Genomic DNA, 25,736 nt, shown 5'->3' with positions numbered 1-25,736 from the left:
TTGATTATTGTAGAAGAAATGGAACCCAAAGGTTGGACTCCGATCAGGGACGCAGGAGTAGTATTTGCTTAATATGGTACTGCCGAACTGGAAGAACCCAACTGTCAAATGGATAACGGCGGCAAAGCTTCGCCCACAATCTTCACTGACGAGAATGAGATGACACAGCAATTTTGCCTTTACTCTCAACTCATAATATCCAAACGTCGTTCCATTCCCTTTCCCGATGCTACTTTTCTCTTCCCCCTTCGCTACTGCTACTATTTCTGTAAATCCAAACCTATCATCTGGCTCCATCCTTCTGTCACTCCAAATCTCCAAAGCCTTTTTACTTACAAATCACAAGGCCAGAAGGACTAAAACCAATCGACAACGCGGCCAACCGAACCAGCCACCTTTCCCTTCTTCCCTTGCACATTACATACAGAGAGAGAGAGAGGGTAGAGCGGTAGAGAGATGACGAGGCCTGAAATCGAGGTCCAGGCCCAGCGAACCAGGGTTCGAACCCCAACTCGAAGCAAGGTGCCGTTAAAGCGGTTATTCCGAGTGGCCTCGGTGGCTTGCGGGATTCAGTTCGGCTGGGCACTGCAACTCTCTCTCCTTACTCCATACGTGCAGGAGCTTGGTATCCCTCACGCATGGGCTAGTCTAGTTTGGCTATGTGGGCCGTTGTCTGGGTTACTGGTCCAGCCACTGGTCGGCCACATGAGCGATCGCTGCACAAGCCGGTTCGGAAGACGGCGGCCTTTCATCATCGTCGGAGCCGCCTCGATTGTCGTCGCTGTCCTGATAATAGGGCATGCCGCTGACATCGGTCGAATAGTCGGCGATACGGCGGAGTCCAGGCCGAGGGCTATCGTGGCTTTTGTTTTGGGGTTTTGGCTGCTCGACGTCGCTAACAATATGACTCAGGGACCTTGCAGAGCTCTTCTTGCCGATCTCACTGGTTAGTTTCCACTTCAATTTATTCAATTTTTCGTCTTTGTTGTTTGTATTGTTCTTAATCTTCTATTGTCTACTGAATCCTTCTTCGTCTACATTTCTATGCCTTGATTGCACAAAACCAAATAGCCTTGCGTATGAAATTAGAAAAATTAGTAAACCCTAGAATGAACCCTCGCTGCTTGGATTTGCTTATCTGTTGTATCGTGTGAGAATTTCCTGAATCAAGGTGCCATTTACGTTTCTTATTAGTCTTTTCGTATGTGCTTCGTTAAAGACGATGCTCCTTTGTGCGTTTCCATGTTTCGTGTAGGATATTACGGAAACAACCTTTATTTTAGTTTCATTTTGTTTATTTGGACGATAATACCCCTGCAGATATAAACAAATTCCGCTCTTCTTCAATACCACCATGCAGCCCCTGACTATGTGGGACAGTGGTGTTAGACTGTTAGTGGGGTTTATTAAGGAGTTTTACGAAATTTCGTGGCTGGCTAATCCCGTTTACTTGATGCGTGGTCCTTTTTGTTTTCTTTAAGAACGGCAGGCCTAAGGGATTTTATTAGTACCGTGGTGGATCATAGGGTCTTTGACACAGGGGTCCTCACCTGATTGATCACTGGACCTGCGTAAGGATGAAATTTCTGCTTCAATTATCCTTGGACTATATTTAGAGCTGGGTTGGGAGTAGCTATGAGCCATGGTAAACTTAGAGAGAGTTGTTTAAGGTGGCATGTCCATGTTCAATGGAGGCCTGTGGATGCCCCAACATGGAGTAATGACTTGATTAAGATTGAGGGAAAGTAGGCCTGAAATAACCATAGGAGAAGTGAGGAAAGACATGCTTAGCTTAAGCCTTGTATCATTTATGTCTTCGAATATAGTTAATTGGAGAGCAAGGATCCATGTGGCCGATTGTTGGTGCGTAACCACGAGGAAAGAACCCAAGCAAACAATCACACAGCGCAAGGAATTTACCGCGGTTCAGCAGATTGCCTACATCTACCTGAGAGAACTAGAGATTTTCTACTATTTTCTGAAAAAATTCTCTACCCCACTCTGCACCTCACAAAGTGATCCCCCTTTGCTTGTGCTAGGGTTTTCCGCAAAAAGACAATATATAGGGAAACTTAAAACCCTAATCCCTATACAATTACAATTCTACCCCGGTACATGTAATGGACCCAAAACCCGTCCCTATTACAAATACAGACCAAATTATAATTATGTGGACTTACAGAATACAATATAAACCCAACCCCAACAATTTCCACCTTGGCTTGGATTCTGCAAGCTACACTGAAGAAAACCGGTGTTGATGTCGATTCCGCAAACTTCGCCATTGTCTCTGCCTAATTTAAGACTAGAACCTGAATAGGTCTAATCCTAGACAGGATCAAAAAGAAAATCTCAAAAGAACAAGAAAGAGAGCAATGGAAACGAAAATCATATGAGGGAACCAAGAGAACAATGGGAAGTGAAAATAAGAGAAACAAGAGAACAATGGGAAGTAAGAATAAAGGAAACAAGAGAACAATGGAAACTCAAATGAGAGAACAATTTCCTTGGTTGAAGTAACAAATAAAAAAACCACAAATTTGTAACCTGTTGAAGCAGCAATGGTCTTGATGTAGTAATCTTCAAGAAATCAATGTGACAATCAGTTGAAAGAAATCCCAGCAGCTTGTAGCACCCTTGAACTCGATTTGAACAAAATTAGGGTTTGGATTCAATAACCGATCGAAGGGGATGGGGAAGGGAATAGGCATCTCACCCAACCTATCTCAAGATTTTAACAAAGGCTAAAGCCAATATCTCATTAATCAAATTCGTGTACAATGCTGGCCTCTTTTACAAACTTATATAGAAGACTCAAAAATAAACTTAGACACTAAAAAGGAAAGGCCTAATCCTATCTGTTAGAAATCTGAACAAAAAGGAGAGGACAGAAAGAAGGCCTGAGTCGAACGAAATCGTTCTGTCCTTAAGATAGTATTTGCACCCTCCTAATCCTGCAAAGGGTTGCAGCAAACCTGCCTCCCAAGATAAATCAGCGGATCTATTCTTGGTTGCGGGGACAGAATACTGTGAAGCTATCGAGAGATTTTTTTGATCATCTGGACTGAGAGAATTCGTGGCCCATTTATAGGCCCACAAGGCCTGTTCGGATGGGTCACACCCATTGGCTCATATGGCTTGACCTGACAGGTCATGACTATTGGGCTGGGCTCCCTTGGCTGTTCGTGTGGGCTACAACTCTTGGGGTCAATGTTAAACCAAGGGTTGCACTCCCTCTTTGATCAGCCACCGATCCAACGGTCGGATCGATCCTAAGTACCCTTTGATCAGACACCGTCGATCCCGAAAAGATTAAGGCGACATACTGCGACGATGCGCACGTGCGAAGTGCAAAGTGCGCCATCAAAGCGCCACATTGCGCCTCACGCACGCGCACGTTTACGAGCTCGGACGGGTACCATCCTCGCTCGCAAGTGCACCGTACAATCTCTTCTAGCATTACATGTGATAATAATAACTACTTACTACTAACACATATAAACCCAATGAGCTTTCCTTTCATAGCCGATGTGGGACTAAAAGTCCACATCAATATTTTGAAAAATTCCAACAATTTCCCCCAATTTTTAAAATAATTGAGCCTCAGTCAATAAACTCTCTGTACTTCTAAATCATACTTACATAAAGGTGTCTTTCGACTTGAACCTTTATGTTGTCAAAATACATTAGTACTTATAAAAAACGAAGTAGCCGTAGCCTTGAACTTAGAATTTTATAGCGACAAATCTAATATACTAGACGTATGACTTACTTGAACATAGTTTCAATAACACCCGCACATTTATGGCCTTGTGCTTTCATCTTAGGTTTTCATAAGTGCCTTAGAGACAAGCTTTGAATCTCGCAGAAGCGGCCCCATTTCTTGCACTTATGTAGGTGAATCTAATAAAATGCAATTGTATGACTTGCATTTCCTATAAGGCATAGACTCATTGAAGGACTGATCCTACCCTCTGTCGGTTTCTCCATACAAACATGCACTACCTTGAGATGTCAAGAGATCTTATCTCTACTAGTTGAGTGCATAACCGGTTATTACTACAAGTGTTTTCCATTGAACTAGTTGACTAGATGTTAGTCTAGTGTCTAGTTGGTTTCCACTTGCAGGTTACCTCTCATTTAAAAGCTTTAAACCCATCTCCCTGGAAGTCTTCCATACCACATCCCTACCCAGGCCTTTTGTAAAGGGATCAGCCAAATTTTCCTTTGACTTTACATAACTAATAGTCACAACTCCTTTGATGAGTTGTTCTCTTACATAGCTATGTCTTAAACTGATATGCCTTGACTTTCCATTGTAGACTTTATTATAAGTTCTTGATAATGTTGCTTCATTATCACAAGATATTGATATAGTAGGTATTGGCTTAGGCCACAGAGGAATCTCTGTTAAGAGGTCCCTAAGCCATTCTGCTTCCTTTACTGCCATTGCTAAAGCGATAAATTCAGACTCCATAGTGGAGTGTGAAACTACAGTCTGTTTCTTGGATCCCCAAGAAATTGATCCTCCACCCAAGGTAAATATCCAACCACTTGTGGACTTTGATTCATCGGATCCTGTGATCCAATTAGCATCTGTGTATCCTTCTAGTACTGTGGGAAAATCTTTATAACTTAATGCATAATTCATTGTGCCCTTTAAGTACTTAAGTACTCTAGAAACTGCATTCCAATGAATTTGTCCAGGGTTATGAGTAAACCTACTCAAAACACCAACTGCAAAAGCTATATCAGGACGAGTGCACTGCATGGCATACATTAAGCTGCCAATGATACTAGCGTATTCCAATTGAGATATACAATTTCCTTCATTAGAAATTAATCTAATAGAATGATCATATGGGGTAGCAACTGGTTTCATGATTGAATTGAATTTCTTTAATATTTTCTTTATGTAATGAGACTGTGTTAAAGAAATACAATCAGAGGATCTAACAATTTTGATTCCCAAAATTATATTTGCTTCACCCATATTTTTCATATCAAAACACGAAGATAGGAAAGCCTTTGTCTCCAAAACAGTGCTTGTATTAGTACCAAAGATTAACATATCATCAACATATAAACATATTATAACACCATGTCCATTCTTGAATTTAGAATAAACACATTTATCAGATTCATTTATTCTAAATCCATTTGCTACAACCTTTTGGTCAAATTTATCATGCCATTGCTTAGGAGCTTGTTTTAGACCATATAAAGATTTGACTAGTTTACAAACCTTACTTTCCTGGCCTTTCAAAACAAACCCTTCAGGTTGTTCCATGTAAACTTCTTCTTCTAAATCTCCATTTAGAAAAGCAGTTTTAACATCCATTTGGTGTATAACAAGTTTATTAATCAATGCTAAAGCAATTAACAATCTAACTGTACTAATTCTAGCAACAGGAGCATATGTATCGAAATAATCAATGCCTTCTTTTTGCTTAAAGCCCTTTGCTACAAGCCTAGCTTTAAACTTATCAATGGTTCCATCAGCTTTAAGCTTTCGCTTAAAAATCCACTTACAACCAATAGATTTAAATCCAGGAGGTAAATCTGTTAAAACCCATGTTTTATTACCCATGAGAGAATCCATTTCATCATTTATAGCTTCTTGCTAAAAAGCAGAATCTTGAGAATTCATGGCTTCTCGAAAAGTCAATGGATCATGTTCAACATTATACACACAAGAATATGTAACTTCATTTCTGTTTCCTTCTACCAAGAATTGATAGAAATCTGGACCAAAGGATTTTTCCATTCTAACTCTTTTACTTCTTCTAAGTTCAACACTCTCATTATTCTCAGAATTTGATTGAACAATATCTTGATCCTCCTTGTTTGTATTTTCATTCTTCCGTTTCCTAGAGAATGAATCCTCAAAGAACTCAGCATCTCTAGATTCCAAAATTATATTTTGGCTAACGGTCTCTGTAGATTCCATCGTTAGAAATCTATAGGCCTTGCTATGTTGGGCATAGCCAATGAAAATACATTCAATTGCCTTTTCACCTAATTTAGGTCTTTTAGGATCAATTAATCTTACCAATGCTCTACATCCCCATACTTTGAAATATCCAAGAGAAGGTTTTCTCTTCATCCAATATTCATAGGGAGTGATATTAGTCTTTTTATGGGGTATACGGTTAACTATATGACAAGCAGTCATTAATGCTTCCCCCCATAAATTCTTTGGTAAGTCAGAAGTAAGTAAAAGTGTATTCACCATTTCTGTTAGAGTCCTATTTTTCCTTTCTGCTACTCCATTCTGTTGAGGACTATAGGGTGCCGTTGTTTGATGGATAATTCCATAAACTTCACAAAAATCATCAGTGGAGAAGTATTCTCTTCCCCTATCAGTTCGTAAGATTTTAATCTTATGATCCAATTGGTTTTTCACTTCGGCTTTGTAGATTTTGAATTTCTCCAAAGCCTCATCTTTAGTCCTTAACAGATATATATATGTGTATTTTGAACAGTCATCTATAAATGTGATGAAATATCTTTTACCACCTCTAGTTAGAATACCTTCTAACTCACACAAATCAGAATGTACTAATTCTAAGAGTTGTGTATTCCTTTCTACTTTCTTAAAAGATTTCCTAGCAATTTTAGACTTGATGCATACAGAACATTTGTCATGTCTAGAAGATGTGCATTCTGGTAATAAACCTAATTTAACCATATTTCTCATGCACTTATAATTAACATGCCCAAGTCTAGAATGCCATGTATCAAAAGTAGAAACAATGTAAGCAGAAGATGAGTTTTCATTAATCATATTAAATTTATACATCCCGTTCGATGCATATCCTTTCCCAACATAAACTCCCCCTTTGGACACTATGATGTTCCCTGACTCACACAGGATTTTAAATCCATGTTTGTCAAGCAAGCTTACAGACATTAAGTTCTTCCTAATATCAGGAACATGAAGTACATCATTCAAAGTAAGCTTTTTCCCGGATGTGAGGTTCAGAACCACTGTGCTTTTACCTATGACCTTAGCAGTTGAAGAATTTCCCATAAAGAGATCTTGTCCATCTGCTATAGGTTCATAAACTTTGAACAAATTTTTGTTCTTGGCAACATGTTTGGTTGCACCGGAATCGATCCACCATTCCTCATCATCACCCACTGCATATACCTCAGATATCATAGCAGCCCAGTCATCATTGTCAACCATGTTGGCTTGGTCCTTTTGTTGCTTCTCCTTGATATAAACTCTGCACTGTTTCTTGAAATGACCGGCTTTTCCGCATTTCTAGCAAGCCGCTTTGGGGTTAATAAATGAACCCTTTTTCTTCTCAGAAACAGTGCCTTTCCCATCATACTTTCTCTTCTTGCCCTTAGAAGATGCATTTTCTATGACATGAGCCTTTGGAGATTTTTCCTCCAATTCAAGTTTATCCAGTTTGCGAGAATTCTCTTCAACTTGGATATACTTAATCAACTCTTGCATAGTCATTGCATCCTTCTTCTGTTTCAACTCTTTCCGACAATCTTTCCAAGCAAAAGGTAACTTTGAAATAATAGATGACATTTGGAAAGATTCGTCAAGAGAATGGCCCTCAGAGATGATTTGATTCATGAGATCTTGCAACTCATAGGTTTGTGAAATAATAGACTTATCTCCTACCATCCTGTAAGCAAACAACTTACTTATAAGAAACTTCTTGTTGCCAGCATCCTCAATTTTGTACTTTTTGTCGAGATCCTCCCATAGTTCTCTCGACGTCTTTGCCCGCAAATTTGGGCTCATACACATCATAAAGTGTGTTTGATAACCCATTGAGGATGTAGCCCTTGCACATGAAGTCGTCTTGCTCCCACTCACGCTGCTAGCTGCACTGTCTCTCCACTAAGCTTCTGCAGGTGGTGTCTATCGTGTCGGTCTTGCTTGGCTTCTCTTCGTTCGGGACATGAGCAAGTTTCAAAGCGTGAGGAAGAAATACATCTTCCCTTTCCAACGTTTGAAAAATGACCCATCAAACTTCTCAAGTTTGCTTATCTCGTTCCCAGGTATCTTCATGATTGCAGTCTCCTCCATTGAACAAAATACTGTCTTAAGATTGTTAGAAATCTGAACAAAAAGGAGAGGACAGAAAGAAGGCCTGAGTCGAACGAAATCGTTCTGTCCTTAAGACGATTTGCACCCTCCTAATCCCGCAAAGGGTTGCGGCAAACCTGCCTCCCAAGATAAATCGGGCGGATATTCTTGGTTGCGGGACAGATAACACTGTGAAGCTATCGAGAGATTTTTTGATCATCGGGAGAGAATTCGTGGCCCATTTATAGGCCCACAAGGCCTGTTCGGATGGGTCACACCCATTGGCTCATATGGCTTGACCTGACAGGTCATGACTATTGGGCTGGGCTCCCTTGGCTGTTCGTGTGGGCTGCAACTCTTGGGGTCAATGTTAAACCAAGGGTTGCACTCCCTCTTTGATCAGTCACCGATCCAACGGTCGGATCGATCCTAAGCACCCTTTGATCAGACACCGTCGATCCCGAAAAGATTAAGGCGACATACTGCGATGATGCGCACGTGCGAAGTGCAAAGTGCGCCATCAAAGCGCCACATTGCGCCTCACGCACGCGCACGCGCACGCATACGAGCTCGGACGGGTACCATCCTCGCTCGCAAGTGCACTGTACAATCTCTTCTAGCATTACATGTGATAATAATAACTACTTACTACTAACACATATAAACCCAATGAGCTTTCCTTTCATAGCCGATGTGGGACTAAAAGTCCACATCAATATTTTGAAAAATTCCAACACTATCCTTAACTAATAATGTAACCTAAATTGACTAAGAAAGTGATAATAAAGAAAACAAAGTCAAAATAGGACTCTAACTAAGCTAAGGAAGTAAATCCCGTTTTCCTATTTTCTACCCATATTTTAGGCCCATTAAATTGGCCAATTACAAACTAAACCCATGGGATCAAAAGCCCAACACAAATATAACCCAACCTAAAGTTTATTTTCAATAAAATAAACCCTCTAAGTGACTTATTTACATCAATTCTCCCCTGCTTGAAAAAAATTCGTCCTCGAATTTTGCAAAATGGAGGAATCAACTTTTTATGATAAACATTTGTCTTCAACCCATAATAGTACTTATGCAACTTGTGGATGTTAGGAATGTAATCTTCGAGGCATAGAACTTTTTCTTCAAAAAACTCTGGTGGCATGACGAACTCTATGTGCTCAACTTCGAAATCCATGGTCATGTCTATGGAGTCTTCTATAGTTGTATCTTCAACCTTCTCTGCTTCAAACTCTTTAATGTATGCCTCGACATTTGAAACATTCAAGACTGGCTCTTCCATGACGACAGAAATTGTTGGAACTTCAACATTAATCTCATAGATGTCAATGTTATCATGCAAGGTGTCTTCACACTCTTCTCTCCTTCAAGTAGTGTTAACACCCCAATCATCATTAAGCTGTGGTTCACACACCAACTTCTCCGGAATGGATTCAATGGCTCTAATCACTGAGTCTACCTTCTCTTGTTGTTCTTCCATCTTCAAAACTTTAACGACTTCCACGGTAGTATCCGTTGGAGGTGGAGGGTAGAGTGGACCAAACGTGGCTTCAAGCTTTTACAATAAATGGTTCAAGTTCTCTTCACATGTAAATGTCTTTTGGTGGTGATCTTGTCGAAGGGAGAGCTTTCTTCACATATATTTCGGTAGGTACTTGTTCTTCAAGTGCTTCATCTCTTCCTAAGTCCTAGGTTCACATCTTCTAGCTCTGAGTCTCTCTTCATGGGATTTCCACCATTGTTTAGCATAACCAGTCAATCGGAAGTAAACAAACCTAAGTTTCTCCGCTTCTATTGGGTTGTACCAATCAAAATACTCCTCTAGAGATCCGACCAATAAAGGAATAGGAATGGAGCCTTTTGTCCGGCAACGTAAGGAATTTTTGGCTCCAATCATCCTTGTGTTAACATCAACCCTAGGAGATGATAGGCTCTGATACCAAATAATGTAAGACTAGAACCTGAGTAGGTCTAATCTCAGGCAGGATAAAAAAGAAAATCTCCAAAGAACAAGAAAGAAAGCAATAGAAACGAAAATCATATGAGGGAACTAAGAGAACAATGGGAAGTAAAAATAAGGGAAACAAGAGAACAATGGGAAGTAAGAATAAGGGAAACAAGAGAACAATGGAAACTCAAATGTGGGAACAATTTCCTTGGCTGAAGTAACAAATAAAAAAACCTCAAATTTGTAACTTGTTGAAGCAACAATGATCTTGATGTAATAATCTTCAAGAAATCAATGTGACAATCAGCTGAAAGAAATCCTAGCAGCTTGTAGCACTCTTGAACTCGATTTGAACAAAATTAGGGTTTGGATTTGATAAAAGACAGAATTTGAGAGAATACTTGAATGATCGATGAGATCAGTCAAGCCTTATATTTATAATATGAGGAAGTACAACCAAAAGACAAAAATAGCACTAGCATAACCGACATAGCTAGGAATACATGAAGAAATAAAAATAAGGCTGTAAAAAGACCAGAATATCCCCCCGGTATTCTGGTGCACCTTATTTAACACTCCCCCTCAAGTTGGAGCAAAAATGTCACTCATGCCCAACTTGACTAAACTAGGATGAAAGACCTTTTCAGGCAGTCCCTTGGTGAACATATCAGCAAGCTGATCAACAGACTTCACGTAAGGAACACAAATAAGGCCTTCTTCTAATTTTTCCTTGATGAAATGCCTATCAACCTCAACATGCTTGGTTCGATCATGCTGTACTGGATTATGTGCAATGGTAATGGTAGCCTTGTTGTCGCAATACAACATCATGGGAAGGCGAATAGGAACTCCAATATCTTGTAGCAAACCTTTCAACCAGAGTAGCTCATAAATACCTTATGCCATAGCACGAAATTCTGCCTCAGCACTTGAACGAGCCACCACATTCTGCTTCTTGCTACGCCAGGTGACAAGATTGCTACCCACAAAAGAGCAGTAACCAGAAATAGACTTATGGTCTGGGGAACCTGCCCAATCAGCATCAGTGTATGCCTCTATCCGCAGGTGACCATGAGGAGACAAGAGAATTCCTTTCCCAGGAGCTGACTTCAAGTAGTGAAGAATCCGAAGAACAACCTCCATATGTGCAGTGTAGGGATCATGCATAAATTGACTGACAAGACTTACAACAATGGCGATGTCAAGATAAGTATGAGAGAGGTAAATCAACTTCCCTACTAGTCTTTGATATCTCCCTTTATCAACCGGTTCACCCTCCTTTTCCTTGAGACGAACATTGGCATCCATAGGAGTATCTAAAGGATGACACCCTAACAAACCCGTCTCAGTCAGTAAGTCTAGGACATACTTTCGTTGGGAAAGGAAGATGCCTTTCGAAGATCTGGTAACTTCAATCCCAAGAAAATACCTTAGTTTCCCTAGATCCTTAATCTCGAACTCTTGGCCAAGACATGTCTTCAACCTGCTGATCTCAACACAATCATTGCCAGTAACAACAATATCATCAACGTAGACTATCAAGATAGTAAGTTTTTCACCAACCCTCTTTACAAAGAGAGTATGATCTGCATTACTCTGCTTGTAGCCTACAGAAACCATTGCTTTGTGAAAACAGCCAAACCGTGCTCGAGGGGACTGTTTCAGCCCATAAAGAGAATGTTTCAATCTACTCACTTTGCCTCGATTGGAGTCACAAGAGAACCCTGGTGGAATGTCCATGTACACTTCCTCATTGAGTTCCCCATTAAGAAAGGCATTCTTCACATCAAGCTGTTGTAAGTCCCATCCAAGATTGACTGCACAAGATAATAATACTCGGACAGTATTTAGCTTAGCGACAGGGGCAGAAGTCTCCTGGTAATCGATCCCATATGTCTGAGTAAATCATTTGGCCACTAGGTGTGCCTTATACCTATCCACAGTGCCATCCACCTTCTGTTTCGCTACAAACACCCACTTGCATCCAACAATCCGTTTCCCTGGTGGAAGAGTCATAAGCTCCCATGTGTTATTTTTTTTCAAGGCGTCCATTTCTTCCATCATTGCTGCCTTCCACTTTCCATCTATAAGAGCTTCCTGCCAATTTTGAGGAATACGAATAGAAGAAAGAGAAGAAACAAATGCACGAAAAGATGGAGAAAGAGAATCATAAGAAACAACATGAGATAAAGGGTGTTGAGTGCAAGTCCTCACACCTTTGCGAACAGCAATGGGGAGATCCAAAGAGAAGTATTACCAGGTGGAGAAGTAGGTTCTGGATCCGGAGTTGGCAATTGGATGGGAACTTGTGTCATAGTGGATTAAAGCTCCCTAGGTCTGGTCCTGCTCCTTGCAAAAACCTTCAAATTTGTCGCTTCAATCCTTCGCTGAAATTCACCAATGGTTCTCTGGACTGGGGTGACCTCCCCTTGAGCAGGAATTGTAGGAACCTCCCCCTGTGCAGGAACATCTCCCCCTAAAGGAGAATAGGGAACCTCCCCCTGACGTAGAGGGAAGGGTAGGGGTAGGCACACTCGGAACAGCAGGGACAGCAGGCTGAACATCAGGCACACTCGGAACAGCATGGACAGCCGGCTGAACATTAGGGACAGCAGGGGTAGACTCGTCATATACATGCCTAAGAGGGGGGGTCTATGGTCAACACATCTTCACTAGAACTCTCCCCCTGAAGAGGTGAGGACGAATAATAGGAGAGAGCTTCGTGGAAGATAACATCCATATTGACCATGGTACGGCGGGCAGGAGAATAATAACATTTGTACCCTTTCTGAGTGGCAGAGTAACCAAAGAAAATGCAGCGGAGACCACTGGGCTCAAGTTTGCCAAGAGATCTAGTAGTCCTAGCATAACACACCCACCCAAAAACCTTAGGGGGAACAATATAAAAAGAAGAGCCATGTAAAAGCTCAATAGGGGACTTGGAAGTAAGAACCCGAGTGGGCAGCCTATTAATCAAATAGGCCACAGTAAGGACAGCGTCCCCCCAATAAAAGGAGGGAACATGACGAGCAAACATTAGGGCCCGAGCCACCCCCAAGAGATGGCGATTTTTTCTCTCAGCCACACCATTTTGGGTTGAAGTATCAACACAACTGGTTTGATGTAAAATGCCATGGGCAGCAAGGTATTGTTGGAACTGACCTTCCATATACTCTATCCCATTGTCACTCCTTAAAATCTTGAGAGTGGCATTAAACTGGGTCTGGACCATCTTATGAAAATGTTGAAAACAAGAGAAAATTTCACTCTTGTTATGCATGAGGTATACCCAAGTGAAATGGGAATGACAGTCAATGAATGTAACAAACCATCGTTGGCCATGAAGAGAGGCTTTACGACTAGGTCCCCACACATCAGTATGAATTAAGTGAAATAGGGAAGAACTTCTTTTATTAGATGTAGGATAATTTGATCGTGTCTGTTTGGCCAAGACAGAAGGCTCACAAAAAAATTCTTCCTTATTACAATGTTTAAACAAAGCTGGAAATAAAAGTGATAATGTGCCCAAAGGGGGGTGTCCTAATCTAGCATGCCACTGGTGCAATTCAGAAGAAAAAGAAGATGGTTGACATAACTGAGAAGGCAAAGCTTGTTGCGCTCCATCATTAAGAAGATACAATCCACTATGCAGCCTACCCGATCCAATTGTCTTCCCCGAGTCCAGTTCCTGAAAGACACAATGAGTAGGGAAAAAAGTCACTTTGCAATTCAAGTTTTTGGTAATACTACTAATAGAGAGAAGATTAGTAGTAAATTTTGGAATGTGCAAAACAGAGGACAGGGTAAGTGAAGGGGAGCAACTGATGGACCCCTTTCCGGAAACAGAAGAGAGGGAACCATCAGCCACCCGAACTTTATCTTTGCCAGAAGAAGGGGAATATGTATAAAAAAGGATAGAAGAACCTGTCATGTGATCAGTGGCACCGGAGTCTATAATCCAAGGAGTGGAGACAACCGATGCACAATGACCAGCAAAGGAAATACCTGAGCAGACAAAGTGGGAACCTGATGGAGTGGAATAACCGGCAGGAACAGATGTAGTAGATGCAGTGGAAGACTGTAACATACACCGGAGAGCATGGAACTCCTCCTGGGAGAAACTATTGTCAGCAGTGGGTGTTGGAGCTATACTTTCAGTGTGATTGGCTTTGTTTTTAGGTTTAGCACGACCACGTTTAGCCTCAAAATCAGCAGGCTTCCCATGTAATTTCCAGCACTGGGCCTTAGTGTGGTAGAGTTTATTGCAATGTTCACACTTGACAAGCTCCCTGGTAGGGGCAGCAGCAGTAGCACCAGTGTCAGATGGAGGAGCTTTAGAACCAGCAGCCTGTAGGGCTGATCTTTCAACTGGAGGACCCAACATCATTGCAGCCCGACGTGTTTCCTCAGTAAGAACATAAGAGAAGGCCTGCTCCAATGTAGGGAAAGGCTCCCTACCAAGGACTTGCACACGGATGGGATCATAATCAGCATTAAGACCAGCCAGGAAATCATAAACATGAAACTTATCCACATAGGCTGAATAAGCAGTAACATCAGCAGCTGTGGTGGGCTGAAAGGGAGCATAGTGATCTAATTGTTGCCACAGACTTTTGAGGACAACATAGTACTTAGTAACTGACAGCTCCTTTTGGGTAGTAGAATGGAGTGTCTTCCGGATGTCATACACCTGTGCATCATTCCCCAATTGTCCATAAGTGCCCTTAGTAGCAGCCCATATCTGTGCGGCTGTGTCAAGAAGAAGGTACTGGCTGGAAAGTTCCTGTGGCATGGAGTTTAAGACAAAAGACATAACCATAGCATCATTTGCAGCCCATCGAGTCTTGGCGGGGCCATCTTCAGTAGGCTGTTTAGAGGTGCCATTAAGATGTCCACGGAGTCCTCTACCAGCCATAGTCAAGGAGAGAGACCTGGCCCACATGAGGTAATTGGTGCCATCGAGTTTAATGGAGAGCATAAGGGAGGAATTCTGTCCGGGGCTGAGAATCACCTCCAGAGTTGGCCGTGGTAACTTCTGAGTCTCCCATGGTGTAGATAAAACCTTGGCAGCAAAACAGAAAATAAAGGCCTGATATGGAAGGTCGATTGATCCCTTGGGCAGCACAAAAACTGGTAATATAATGGCAGCAACAAGCAGCCCTAAATCCCAAAAAATCGATAAGCAGGGTTTTGAGAAAAACCCTGGAAGAGAAAATCGATTGGGATTAGGGGTCTTCAAAAGCTGAGAAAAAACTGTCGATATTGTCTTGAATGTAGATGAAGATGCTCTCTAAAAACAGCCCACGCAGAGAACAAAAAAATACCCAAATCGACAAGTGTCAGGGTTTTTCAAAAAACCCTGAAAGGAGATCGATATGGGGAGGTGCTTCAATGCTTGGGAAGAGAACCTGTGATAGCAGTTGTCCAAAAAACTACAGTGATGGATCCCAAATAAGAAAACCAGCTTCAATTTGCAAGGAGAGACTGATCTTCAAGAGGGGAGAACTCCAAAAAAAAATCGCAGAAACATGGGCAGCAGCTATCGAACCAAAAAACTTATTAAACCATCAATTGAAGAGGTGATTGATTAAGGCAGCATCTATATCACAGATCACCTCATTAGATCTGCCCTAATTTGGGAAGAGAAACAAGGAAAAAAAGTGGAGAAGATCGAGTAGGAAGGGGGGGGGGGGGGAAGAGGATCGAGTGGAAGGAGAAGAAAGGGGAGAACAATGGAAGGGGGGGGGGGGCTAAGAAACAGGCTAGATCAGAGAATGTAGCTCTGATACCATGATAAAAGACAGAATTTGAGAGAATACTTGAATGATCGATGAGATCAGTCAAGCCTTATATTTATAATATGAGGAAGTACAACCAAAAGACAAAAATAGCCCTAACATAACCGACATAGCTAGGAATGCATGAAGAAATAAAAATAAAGCTGTAAAAAGACCAGAATACCCCCACGGTATTCTGGTGCACCTTATTTAACAGGATTCAATAACCGATGAAAGGGGATGGGGAAGGGAATGGGCATCTCACCCAACCTATCTCAGGATTTTAACAAAGGCTAGAGCCAATATTTCATTAATCAAATTCGTGTACAATGCTGGCCTCCTTTACAAACTTATGGAGAAGACTCAAAAATAGACTTAGACACTAAAAAGGAAAGGCCTAACCCTATCCTTAACTAATAAGGTAACGTAAATTGATTAAGAAAGTGAAATAATAAAGAAAACAAAGTCAAAATAGGACTCTAACTAAACTAAGGAAGTAAATCCCGTTTTCCTATTTTCTATCCATATTTTAGGCCCATTAAATTGGCCAATACAAAATAAACCCATGGGATCTAAATCCCAACACATATATAACCCAACCCAACGCTTATTTTCAATAAAATAAGCCCCCTAAGTAACTTATTTATACCACTGCCTATCCGCCATACCCGAATCGGAATGGCCCACATCCCTGCCTGGGATATTCTTGCCTAACTGCCATACCCAAATCGTCATGGCCCATACCTTCACCCCCACCCAGGGTGTCCCGTACAACTTACCACCAAGAGATCACTACGACTCTCACCAAATCTGAAGCAAAAGACACCCGCTTCTCTCTAGACTTGCACTTGTTCATCGCCTGAACCACCTGTAGTCTCTGTCCTCCACCTGTACCTCTTGCCTGAGTTCCAACAGTAGCTCCACCTATTTCAACACTTCCTGCGAGCTTGTACAAATTCCCAATCATTTGTCCCTGCATCACAACCATGGCCCCTCTTGAAACCCTGAGAAGTTCACACAATCCCATCAAACATTCGAATCCGTACAGTCCCAATCCCGACAACCTTGCTTTCCGCATTATTTTTCATTTTGACAGTACCACTCACACATGTATGATATGCAGTAAACTGACCCATGACTGAACACATGAAATGAGTAACCAAAATCTGAAATCCAATCGGAATGATTACCAATGTCAACAACATCCACTTCTTTGTGTTTCCCAATATCAAGCGGGAATGGAGAGACGACAAAGGTGGAAGAAAAGGGATGAGTCGGATGACATCAACAACCATTTCAATCCCATTAGTCTCCCCCTGAAGAGGATGCTGATGAGGAGTAAAGAAAGGTCTAGATTCAAAGAAGGTGACATCTTTGGAGAGAAGTCGCCTTTGGGAGGAAGGATGGTAGCACTTATACCCCTTGGTAGAGGAGGAATATTCAAGGAAAATGCATTTGAGTGCTTTGGGGTCAAGCTTAGTCTGAGCTGGTTTATTAACATGGACATAGCAGACACACCCAAACACCTTAAGATTAAGAGAGATAGCAGGAACCTGATGGATAATGCCATTGTCAGTAAAAAACTGTTGGAGAGCCCCATACATATACTCCCTCTTTATCAAAACGAACAATTTGAATGCGAGTACCAAATTGAGTGTAAATCAGCTGATAAAAATTCTTGAAGGCATCATAGACATCACTCTTTTGTTTCATAAAAAAATTTCCAAGTGGACCGGGAATAGTCATCAACAAAGGTAACAAAATAATGATAACCAGACAAAGAAGTAGTGGGGACAGGTTCCCAAACATCAGAATGCACAATATTGGAAGGAACAATGGATCTATTACAATGATAGGGATAAGAAGAACGACAATGTTTAGCAAAAATACATGGTTCACACTGAAAAACATGGGAAGAAGAAAAAGAAGTAAATAAATGTGAACAAAAGAAGGGTGGCCTAAACATTGATGCCAAAGCATCACAGAATCCATAATACTGCTGTCACTTCGGCCACACACATAGGACTGAGTGATGTAGTCCTAAGTAGGAGTAATCCCACTAGGAACCGGGGTAATAGGATCAATAGCAAAAAAGGAACTAAGGGGGCTGCTGGTTCAGCAGTTACAATAAGACAGCAGTGTAGTTTTAGGTCCAAATTCTAAGGTTAGGGTAAGGTAATGGGAAAATAGTTTATAGGATTAAACTAGGCAGGTTTTAAAGGTCTTAATGAACTAGGTTTGGTTAGATTCGAATAAGTTTTTAAATTTCAGAAATTCTAGGTTTAGGGTTTAGGGTTTTGGGAATGAAGGGGGAGATGAGATTTAGGGTTTAGGGCTGGAATTTGGGCTGGAGCTTAAGGTCGAGTGTTAAGGGCAGTGTAGGGGTGGTTCGGTTGTAATATTGAAGGGTTTGGATGGTTGGATAGGTCTAGGTAAGTTTTAGGGTTTTGGGTTTTAATGGTGATGGAGGGATTTAGGGTTTTTTATGGACAATTGAGGCTGCAGGTTAAATCGAGTGGAGGTACTGGTATCGAGAGGTTATGGTCTGATTTTTTATGAATATGGGTGAAGGATGAATGCTGGAATGTATCTAGAAAAGCTAGGGTTTTTGGGGGATCGATTAGGTTAGATGGGGGAAAGAAGAAGAGAAGGATAACTTGCAGGGAATTAAAAATAATTCACTGGTTTGATCTCCTTCAAAGGCAACAGCAGCTTGATGTAGCTTGATAGCAGAAAAAAGGACCTCCCGATCTACAAGATGCAAGGAGTCGCTGGAATCACCAGCCCTCGCTTTGATATTACTCACAAGGGCCACAAGGCAATTCTCAGAAAGAGAAGCAGCAGCAGCAAAGGCCAACAGCAAAAGCACGATTTTTTAAAACATAATTAGGTGGGGGAGCCTCTGCCACGATCTGTCATTAAATAGGGGGCCAAAGGCCCAAATCCTAAATCTATTACAACTTAATCCCCATCCAAAATCGTGGAGAGGTACAATTAAGTGATTTAAAACAATTCAAAAAGCATAAAAAGACTCAATTGACCCTAATGACTTAAAACAACTTAAACTACTTGAAATAAAAGAAGATTCCCTACTAGCCAATAGGATATAAGAATCTCTTAGCCAATAGGATCACTTCACTTAAATTAGACCAATTGAACCAATTGGGTGCAACCAATTTAGACCGGTTCAATTAAAAACACAAAATAAAAACTAAGTATAGAGCTGAAATAAACTAAACTATTAAAACCCTAGGCTTATGGTGGCTTCTTCAATTCGAGGAGGCTAGGGTCTGCATCACTGAGCAGTAGGCAAAACAGGTGTGCCCCTTAGGAAGGTGGAGTCCTTTCTCCTCACGTCCACTGCCAATAATCCTCTTCGTCATCAAATCTTGAAAAAGACAATAAGAAGGGAAGAAGGTGACGCAACAATTCAAGGATTTGGTTAGATGACTCATAGATAATAGATTAATGGCAAACACTATCCTTACCAGAAGTAGAAGAAAGAGAACCATCAACAACCCTAACCTTATCCCTACCAGATCAAATAGAGTAGGAATCATAACACTGATAAATACCAGTCATGTGATCGGTGGCACTAGAGTCAATGACCCAAGGAGCAATGGAAGGTGCAGATGTAGAGACCTGAAAGGCTGAAGCCAAAGAGTCTAACACTGTAGGAATAGTAGAAGAGCTGCCCAGTTGGGGCATCCTGCGGAATGTTGCAATATCTTCTCTAGCAAGGGAATCATGATCTGCCTGAAATCCAAATGAGTACCCCATATTACATAAACTCTAACAGTGTCAACAATGTGATTGGGCTTGCCGCAGAAGGTACACTGTTGAGAAATCTGTCAGATTGCTGTCCCCCAGTACCACGACCACCTGGTCCACGGCACGACCTCTCCATTGACCACAACCTCTTCCAGAGAAGGTAGAGCCTCATCCTTGGGCAGCAACAAAGGCAGAACCTTCCGTAGGAGAAGGAGATGGATCACTCTTGCCCCCCATATGCTGAAGGCAAGAAAATGTCTCATTGAGGGGAGACACCTTTTCCCAAGCAAGAAGTTGGCTTTTAACAGATTAAAAGTCTGGATGGAGACCGGCCATAAACTTAGCAACAAAGAATTCAGCCTGTTAAATCTTCAACTGCTCTAGATTAGTAGTAAGAGGTTGATGAATCTGGAGTTCTTCAATGATGCTCTTATAGCCATTGAAGTACTCATTTATTGTCTTGTCCCTCTGTTGAAGTTGAACACCATCTCATATGACCCATAAATTGGGGATATATTCTTCTCTTGAGTGCAAATCCTCTGAGACTCCTTTTGCAGTAGTATGGAACAAGATGTTGGCTGCAATGGCTGGAACGACACTATTCCACAACCATATTTTGAGTATGGAATTCTCTCGCATCCACTCCTTATATGCAGTGATGGCAGCATGTTCTGTAGAGCCACCAGATGGGGGATCATCAGTAAGGTAGTTCATTTTACCCTTGGCATGAATATAAGCTTGGACAGCTTGAGCCCAAAACATGTAGTTAGGAACTCCATTGAGTTCAATGTTAGTAATCTGAATATGCACATTATCCAAAGGATTCTTAGGATCAGCCATCATTTTTACAGGTAATATTAGAGGGCTTGATCAGCAATACAGTCAAGAAGTAGGATGCAGCAACTACTAGATCCAGAAATCAGAAAACAGTACTGTAGACACTTGGTCAGATTGACCTGAAAGTAAGGTCGAAGGACCCTTTAATACAGATCAATGAATGATGCAGAGCTGAAGCACTACATCCGCAAGAAGAAGAAGAACAAGAAGCTGCTGCCCAAGTAGAAGTAGTAGTAGTTCTATACTTAGTTTTTTTTAAAGAGTTTTTATGTGTTTAAATTGAACCGGCCCAACCTGGTTGAACCAGTGGTTCAATTTAAGTGACTTAAGTCACCCCTTTTTATTTTATGTAATTTTTTTTGGGGGGTCCACTCCACACTCCCACGATTTAGAGAGGGATGTGGACTAGTTAAGTCGGCTAGGGGTAATTTAAACTCCTAGGCTGAATAGGTGTAAGGCACTAAGGCCTTTATTTAAAGCAATAGAACCGTGGAGCTCCTCATTCTCACTTTTTGAAAATTAAAACTGCTCTTGCAAACTGCTGCTTCTCTTCCATTGTGAAGGTGTGCTTTGTGTTTGATCAAAGCTGGTGGGATTGGTGTGTGATCCAATCGACACCTTGCGGTGTGAAGCCCGGGTGGTTCGTTCAAGCTCTCTTTCAAGTTTTCTGTTCAAGTTTCAGTTATTATTTCAAGTTACTGCTGCTGCCGATTGTTCTCTGCTACTGCAAATAGGTGTGACAGCATCCCCATCCCCATACTTCTTCTTCTAACCCTCCACAACCTAACCTTAGCATTCCCCCTTTTAGTTTTTACTTTTTTCTTCACTCTAAGTTCTGTCCAGACCTATTCCTCCATAAAAATTCACCAAATTTAAACCACAGCACCCCCAGCCTAGTCCTTACACTCGATCCACATCTCTGCCCCCTTTCATTCATCTAAACCCTAGATTCCCTCATTCCCCATTAAAACCCAAAACCTAACTTCCTGTCCAGATATTTCCAACCATCAAAACCCATTCAAACCTTGGCCCAGTGCTCCTCTCCTCCCTTGGAAAACTTGATCCAAATCTTCCTTCCAAATTCCACCATTAAACCCTAAAATCCTTCATTTTCCACTTTTCAAAAACTCGAAACCCTAATGTGCTGCCATTCTAGTTTACACAATTTTTGCTCATCAAACCACCTTAGGACCTTCACTGATAGACTCCCCTACACCTGCCTTGCATAACCAACACCACAAACCCTAACCCTAACTAAACCCTAACCCTAATTTTGACCTAAAATCATATTCTGCCCCAATCGGGCTGCCTGTTCATAGCAGATCCTATAGTACTGGTTCCTTATTGATCTTCTACCAACTTAGGACTACATTAAGTGGTATCAGAGACATGGATGAACATGGTAGATCATTACCAGCATCAACCGATCCTATGGCTGCTATGTTTGAGATGTTTTGGAAGTTTACTGGAGAACAGAAGGCTATATCTGAAGAAATAAGAGCTGAACAGAGAGCTATGTGTACTGAACAAAGGACTATCAATGAAAGATTGCAACTAATTGAGCAACAACAGGTTACTCCTGTTAGAGACAACAATCTGCCATGGAAGAGGACTGATATCAGGAGCAATCCCAAGTCCACCGACCTCATCGAAGATATAGGGAAGACAGGGATAGACACATGGAATACAAAGAAGACAAAGAAGGCATAGAGAAGACAAGTATAAAGACGCTAGAGGACTCCAGAGAACCGAATGAGTTTTGAAGACCATATGAGGTCATACTTCAATGCTGATAATGGTGCTCCTCGTTGACGATATAATGATGTGCAGAAGGTCAAGCTGGAAATAAAGGAGTTCGATGGCAGCCATGAGCCCCAAGTATTTTATGATTGGTTAGCTGCATTGGATGACTATTTTGATTGGTTTGATTTACCTGAGGATAGAAAGATAAAACTGGCACATACTGAGCTAGTGGGTTCTGCCCGTGAGTGGTGGAGAACTATTGAGGGTGATATGGAGTATGATGGTAATGCACCCACTACATGGGCTGAGATGAAGCATGAGTTAAGAAAGAAATATCTGCCCAGACATTGTAGGACACAATTGCAGGATCAACTAAACACCCTACGCCAAGGAAACATGACTGTGTGGTTGAATGCATGCAAAAGTTTGACTCACTCTCTTTTCGTATTGGCATTAGGGAGAACGAGATTCAGGTATTGTCACGTTTCCGTTTGGGATTGAGGGATGATATCAACAAGGCCATTGGTGTGGCAGATGTGTTCAATGTTAGGGACTATTTTGAGAAAGCTCTTAAGGCTGAGGAGCTTTTGGCATCACTTGGTAAACGGTTTGGTACTCCTGTTGACAGCAAGAAAAAATTTCCAGCATCCAAACCTTTTACTATTGGCTCTATTGCTGAACTTTCAAGTCCTTCACCTCCCCCATGGGTTGAACACAAAGGCCACCTATGGTTAGTATAGACAAAGTCCGGTGTTTCCACTGCCAAGACATTGGACATTATGCCAAGGCTGCCAAGGACTGCCCTCATCAGAGAAAGCCTATTGCTGTTGCTGAAAAAGAAGATACAGCGGAGGAAGATGATGGTTTGCATCCTTACCCCATAGATGAAGGAGATTATGAAGCTGGTTATTTTGATGATGTGCTTGATGAGGAGGATACCTATGAAATTCATGTGGTTACAAGAGTTTTGGTGGCTGAAACCAAAGGAGAAGATTGGCGACACGCTTGCATTTTTTATACTCGCATGCGTTCAGGAGATCACAATGCCTAGGTAATTGTTGATAGTGGTAGTTGTGTTAATGTGGTTTTTGAATATTTTGTGAACAAGGCTGGATTGAAGTTTGAAAAGCATCCACAGCCCTATAAAGTATCTCTTCTGAATGGCAATAAGATGGAGGTAAACCAGCGCTGTTCTCTACCTTTGCATCTTCATCGCTATTCAGAAGATCGATGTGATTCCCATGAAGATGACAAATGTGCTATTGGGAAGATCCTGGTTATATGATAATGATGTTACCATCGGTGGAAGGAAAAACCAGTGTATATTCCAACACAAAGGGCAGCAAACAGTGTTCCACCCCTTGAACTTGCCTGCTGAATTGCACAAACTGCAGTCCTTGTGCACCAATCAAAAGGTTGCTGATCATGGGAAGAAGCTACTTGCTGTTCCACAATAAGAATTTGAGAAAACCAGCAAGGATACAGGTCTGGTTTTGGCACTGGTTACCAAAGAAGTAACTCCACAGCCAGCAGTACAACTTTCCCCAATCATCAAGGAACTGCTGTCCGACTTCTCAGATATAATTCCGGAAGAGCTGCCTGATGAACTACCTCCCCTATGTGATATCCAGCATGCTATAGATCTGGTCCATGGTTCAGTACTGCCTCATCTGCCTGCCTATCGATTTAGCCCTACAGAACATGAAGAACTAAAGAGAGGTAGAGGTAGAAGAGTTACTGAAGAAAGGGTTCATTCAAGAGAGCCTTAGCCCGTGCGCTGTTCCAGCCTTATTGACGCCCAAGAAAGATGGTTCTTGGCGTATGTGTGTAGACAGCAAAGCAATCAACAAAATTACCATCAAGTACAGGTTCCCAATTCCAAGACTTGATGATATGCTAGACATGCTGTCCGGTTCTAAGATCTTTTCGATCTACAGAGTGGGTACCTTTAGATTTTCATCCAGCCTGGAGACGAATGGAAGACTGCATTCAAGACCAAGGATGGCTTGTTTGAATGGAAGGTTATGCCATTTGGTTTGGCTAACGCACCAAACACTTTCATGAGATGTAATGACACAGGTACTCCATCCTTTCATTGGTAAATTTCTGGTTGTTTATTTTGGTGATATTTTGGTGTACAATAAGCATCCAGATGAACACATTGACCACTTGAAACAAGTATTGAGAGTGCTCAGGCAGGAGAAGTTGTTTATTAATCTCAAGAAGTGCTCATTCATGCTGCCCAAGGTTATATTCCTTGGAACAAAGGTGTCAACACCTTTTTACATATTTTGTTGTCTCATTGGCTGGATTTTTTGGGCAAGGGGTTTGTTCATTGGCATGTGAAACATATTGTGACTGGGAATTGCCTATATTAGCATTCTTTTGAGTCTCTTTACTAGAAAATAAATAGGATGGTAGCTATTTGCTTCTGGGTGGAAGTTCATTTATTCTACTGGCATTTTGCTCTTGTTGAGAAATTTGATCTCTTGGAACCATAAAACTATAAATGTAAAGCCACAACACCTACACAGAGAGCATGGTTCTTTGGGTCCTGATGCTACCAGAAAGTGGCAGAGGCAGGGTATCTTTTCAAGAGGGACAAAGCTCCACCAACCTTAGGATAAAGTCTATAAGAGCTCTTGGCTTCACCCTTGCTACTAATTCTGACACTGTTATCTTTGGCATAAGGAAGGTAATGCTTTAAAAACTGGACTAAATGATGGACCATTCCTTGGCAATCGACAATCTAATGTTTGTACAAAAAGGTGGGGGGGGGGGGGGGAGCCGATCTACTAGTCCCTAAAATTCATTAAGCTGACATAATGTATGTACCCAGGATTAGTTTTCTGTTGTAATATGGGTCCAAGGGTAAATCTGTCCATGGGGGTATTCTTGTATGTGGGTTTTAGTCCCACATTGCTTAGTTATATTTTTGTCATATGATTTCAATATTATAAATAAAGGCTGGCCTGTGATCACATTGATCAAGCCAGTATTCACGGAATTCTACATGGTATCAAAGCCAAAAATATTCCGGGGATATGGGAGTAAATTTTTTTCATTTTTTCCTCTCTTCTTCTTTTTCTTTTCCGCCATTCTGCCCTAAAACCACCCACCGCCAGCCCCTCCACCACTTCTGCCAGCCACCAACACCCACCGCCAGCCACTGCCTCCGCCAGCCACCGCCGGCCCTCTCCCTTTCTCCCGCCACCTCCACAGGTCCCTCCCTCCTTTTCCGCCACCTCTACACACCTCGGGAGGGCTACCACCTTGTTCGATTTTTTTTCCATCCCTTGGTGGTGAGTTGACTCCCACAAGGGGTTCGTTTTTTATTCTATACATGATCTGATTTTTTTTTGGGATTTGTCTTTACATATTTTTCTCCAGCCACCATGCCTGACAAGTCCGAGTTCACGACTACTTCGACTGGTTCTGACAATTCCAACCAGCGGGACTTTGTTCCCTTTCTGGTGAATCCCATAAAGTTGAATGGCAGCAATTATCTTCTGTAGTCTCGTTCCTATTTATTTGCTATTGGTTCCCGTGGGCTCTCTGGTTATATCACGGGCACTAAGGTCAGGCCTATAAAGGC

General features: G+C 41.6%; 1 protein-coding gene across 1 annotated transcript in view; it reads left to right on the top strand.

Moving 5' to 3' along the window:
• The first annotated feature begins 434 nt into the window (after positions 1–434).
• Positions 435–25,736, top strand: part of LOC122662467 (sucrose transport protein SUC4-like) — a 42,408-nt gene continuing 17,106 nt past the window's right edge. The window contains exon 1 of the mRNA XM_043858098.1: positions 435–946. Within this exon, the coding sequence (XP_043714033.1) occupies positions 457–946 (490 nt within the window). The 5' untranslated portion in view covers positions 435–456. The remainder of the gene's footprint in view (positions 947–25,736) is intronic.

Source organism: Telopea speciosissima, chromosome 5 (assembly GCF_018873765.1).
Source record: "Telopea speciosissima isolate NSW1024214 ecotype Mountain lineage chromosome 5, Tspe_v1, whole genome shotgun sequence".
Classification (NCBI taxonomy): domain Eukaryota; kingdom Viridiplantae; phylum Streptophyta; class Magnoliopsida; order Proteales; family Proteaceae; genus Telopea; species Telopea speciosissima.
This window is presented reverse-complemented; position numbering and strand designations above follow the sequence as displayed.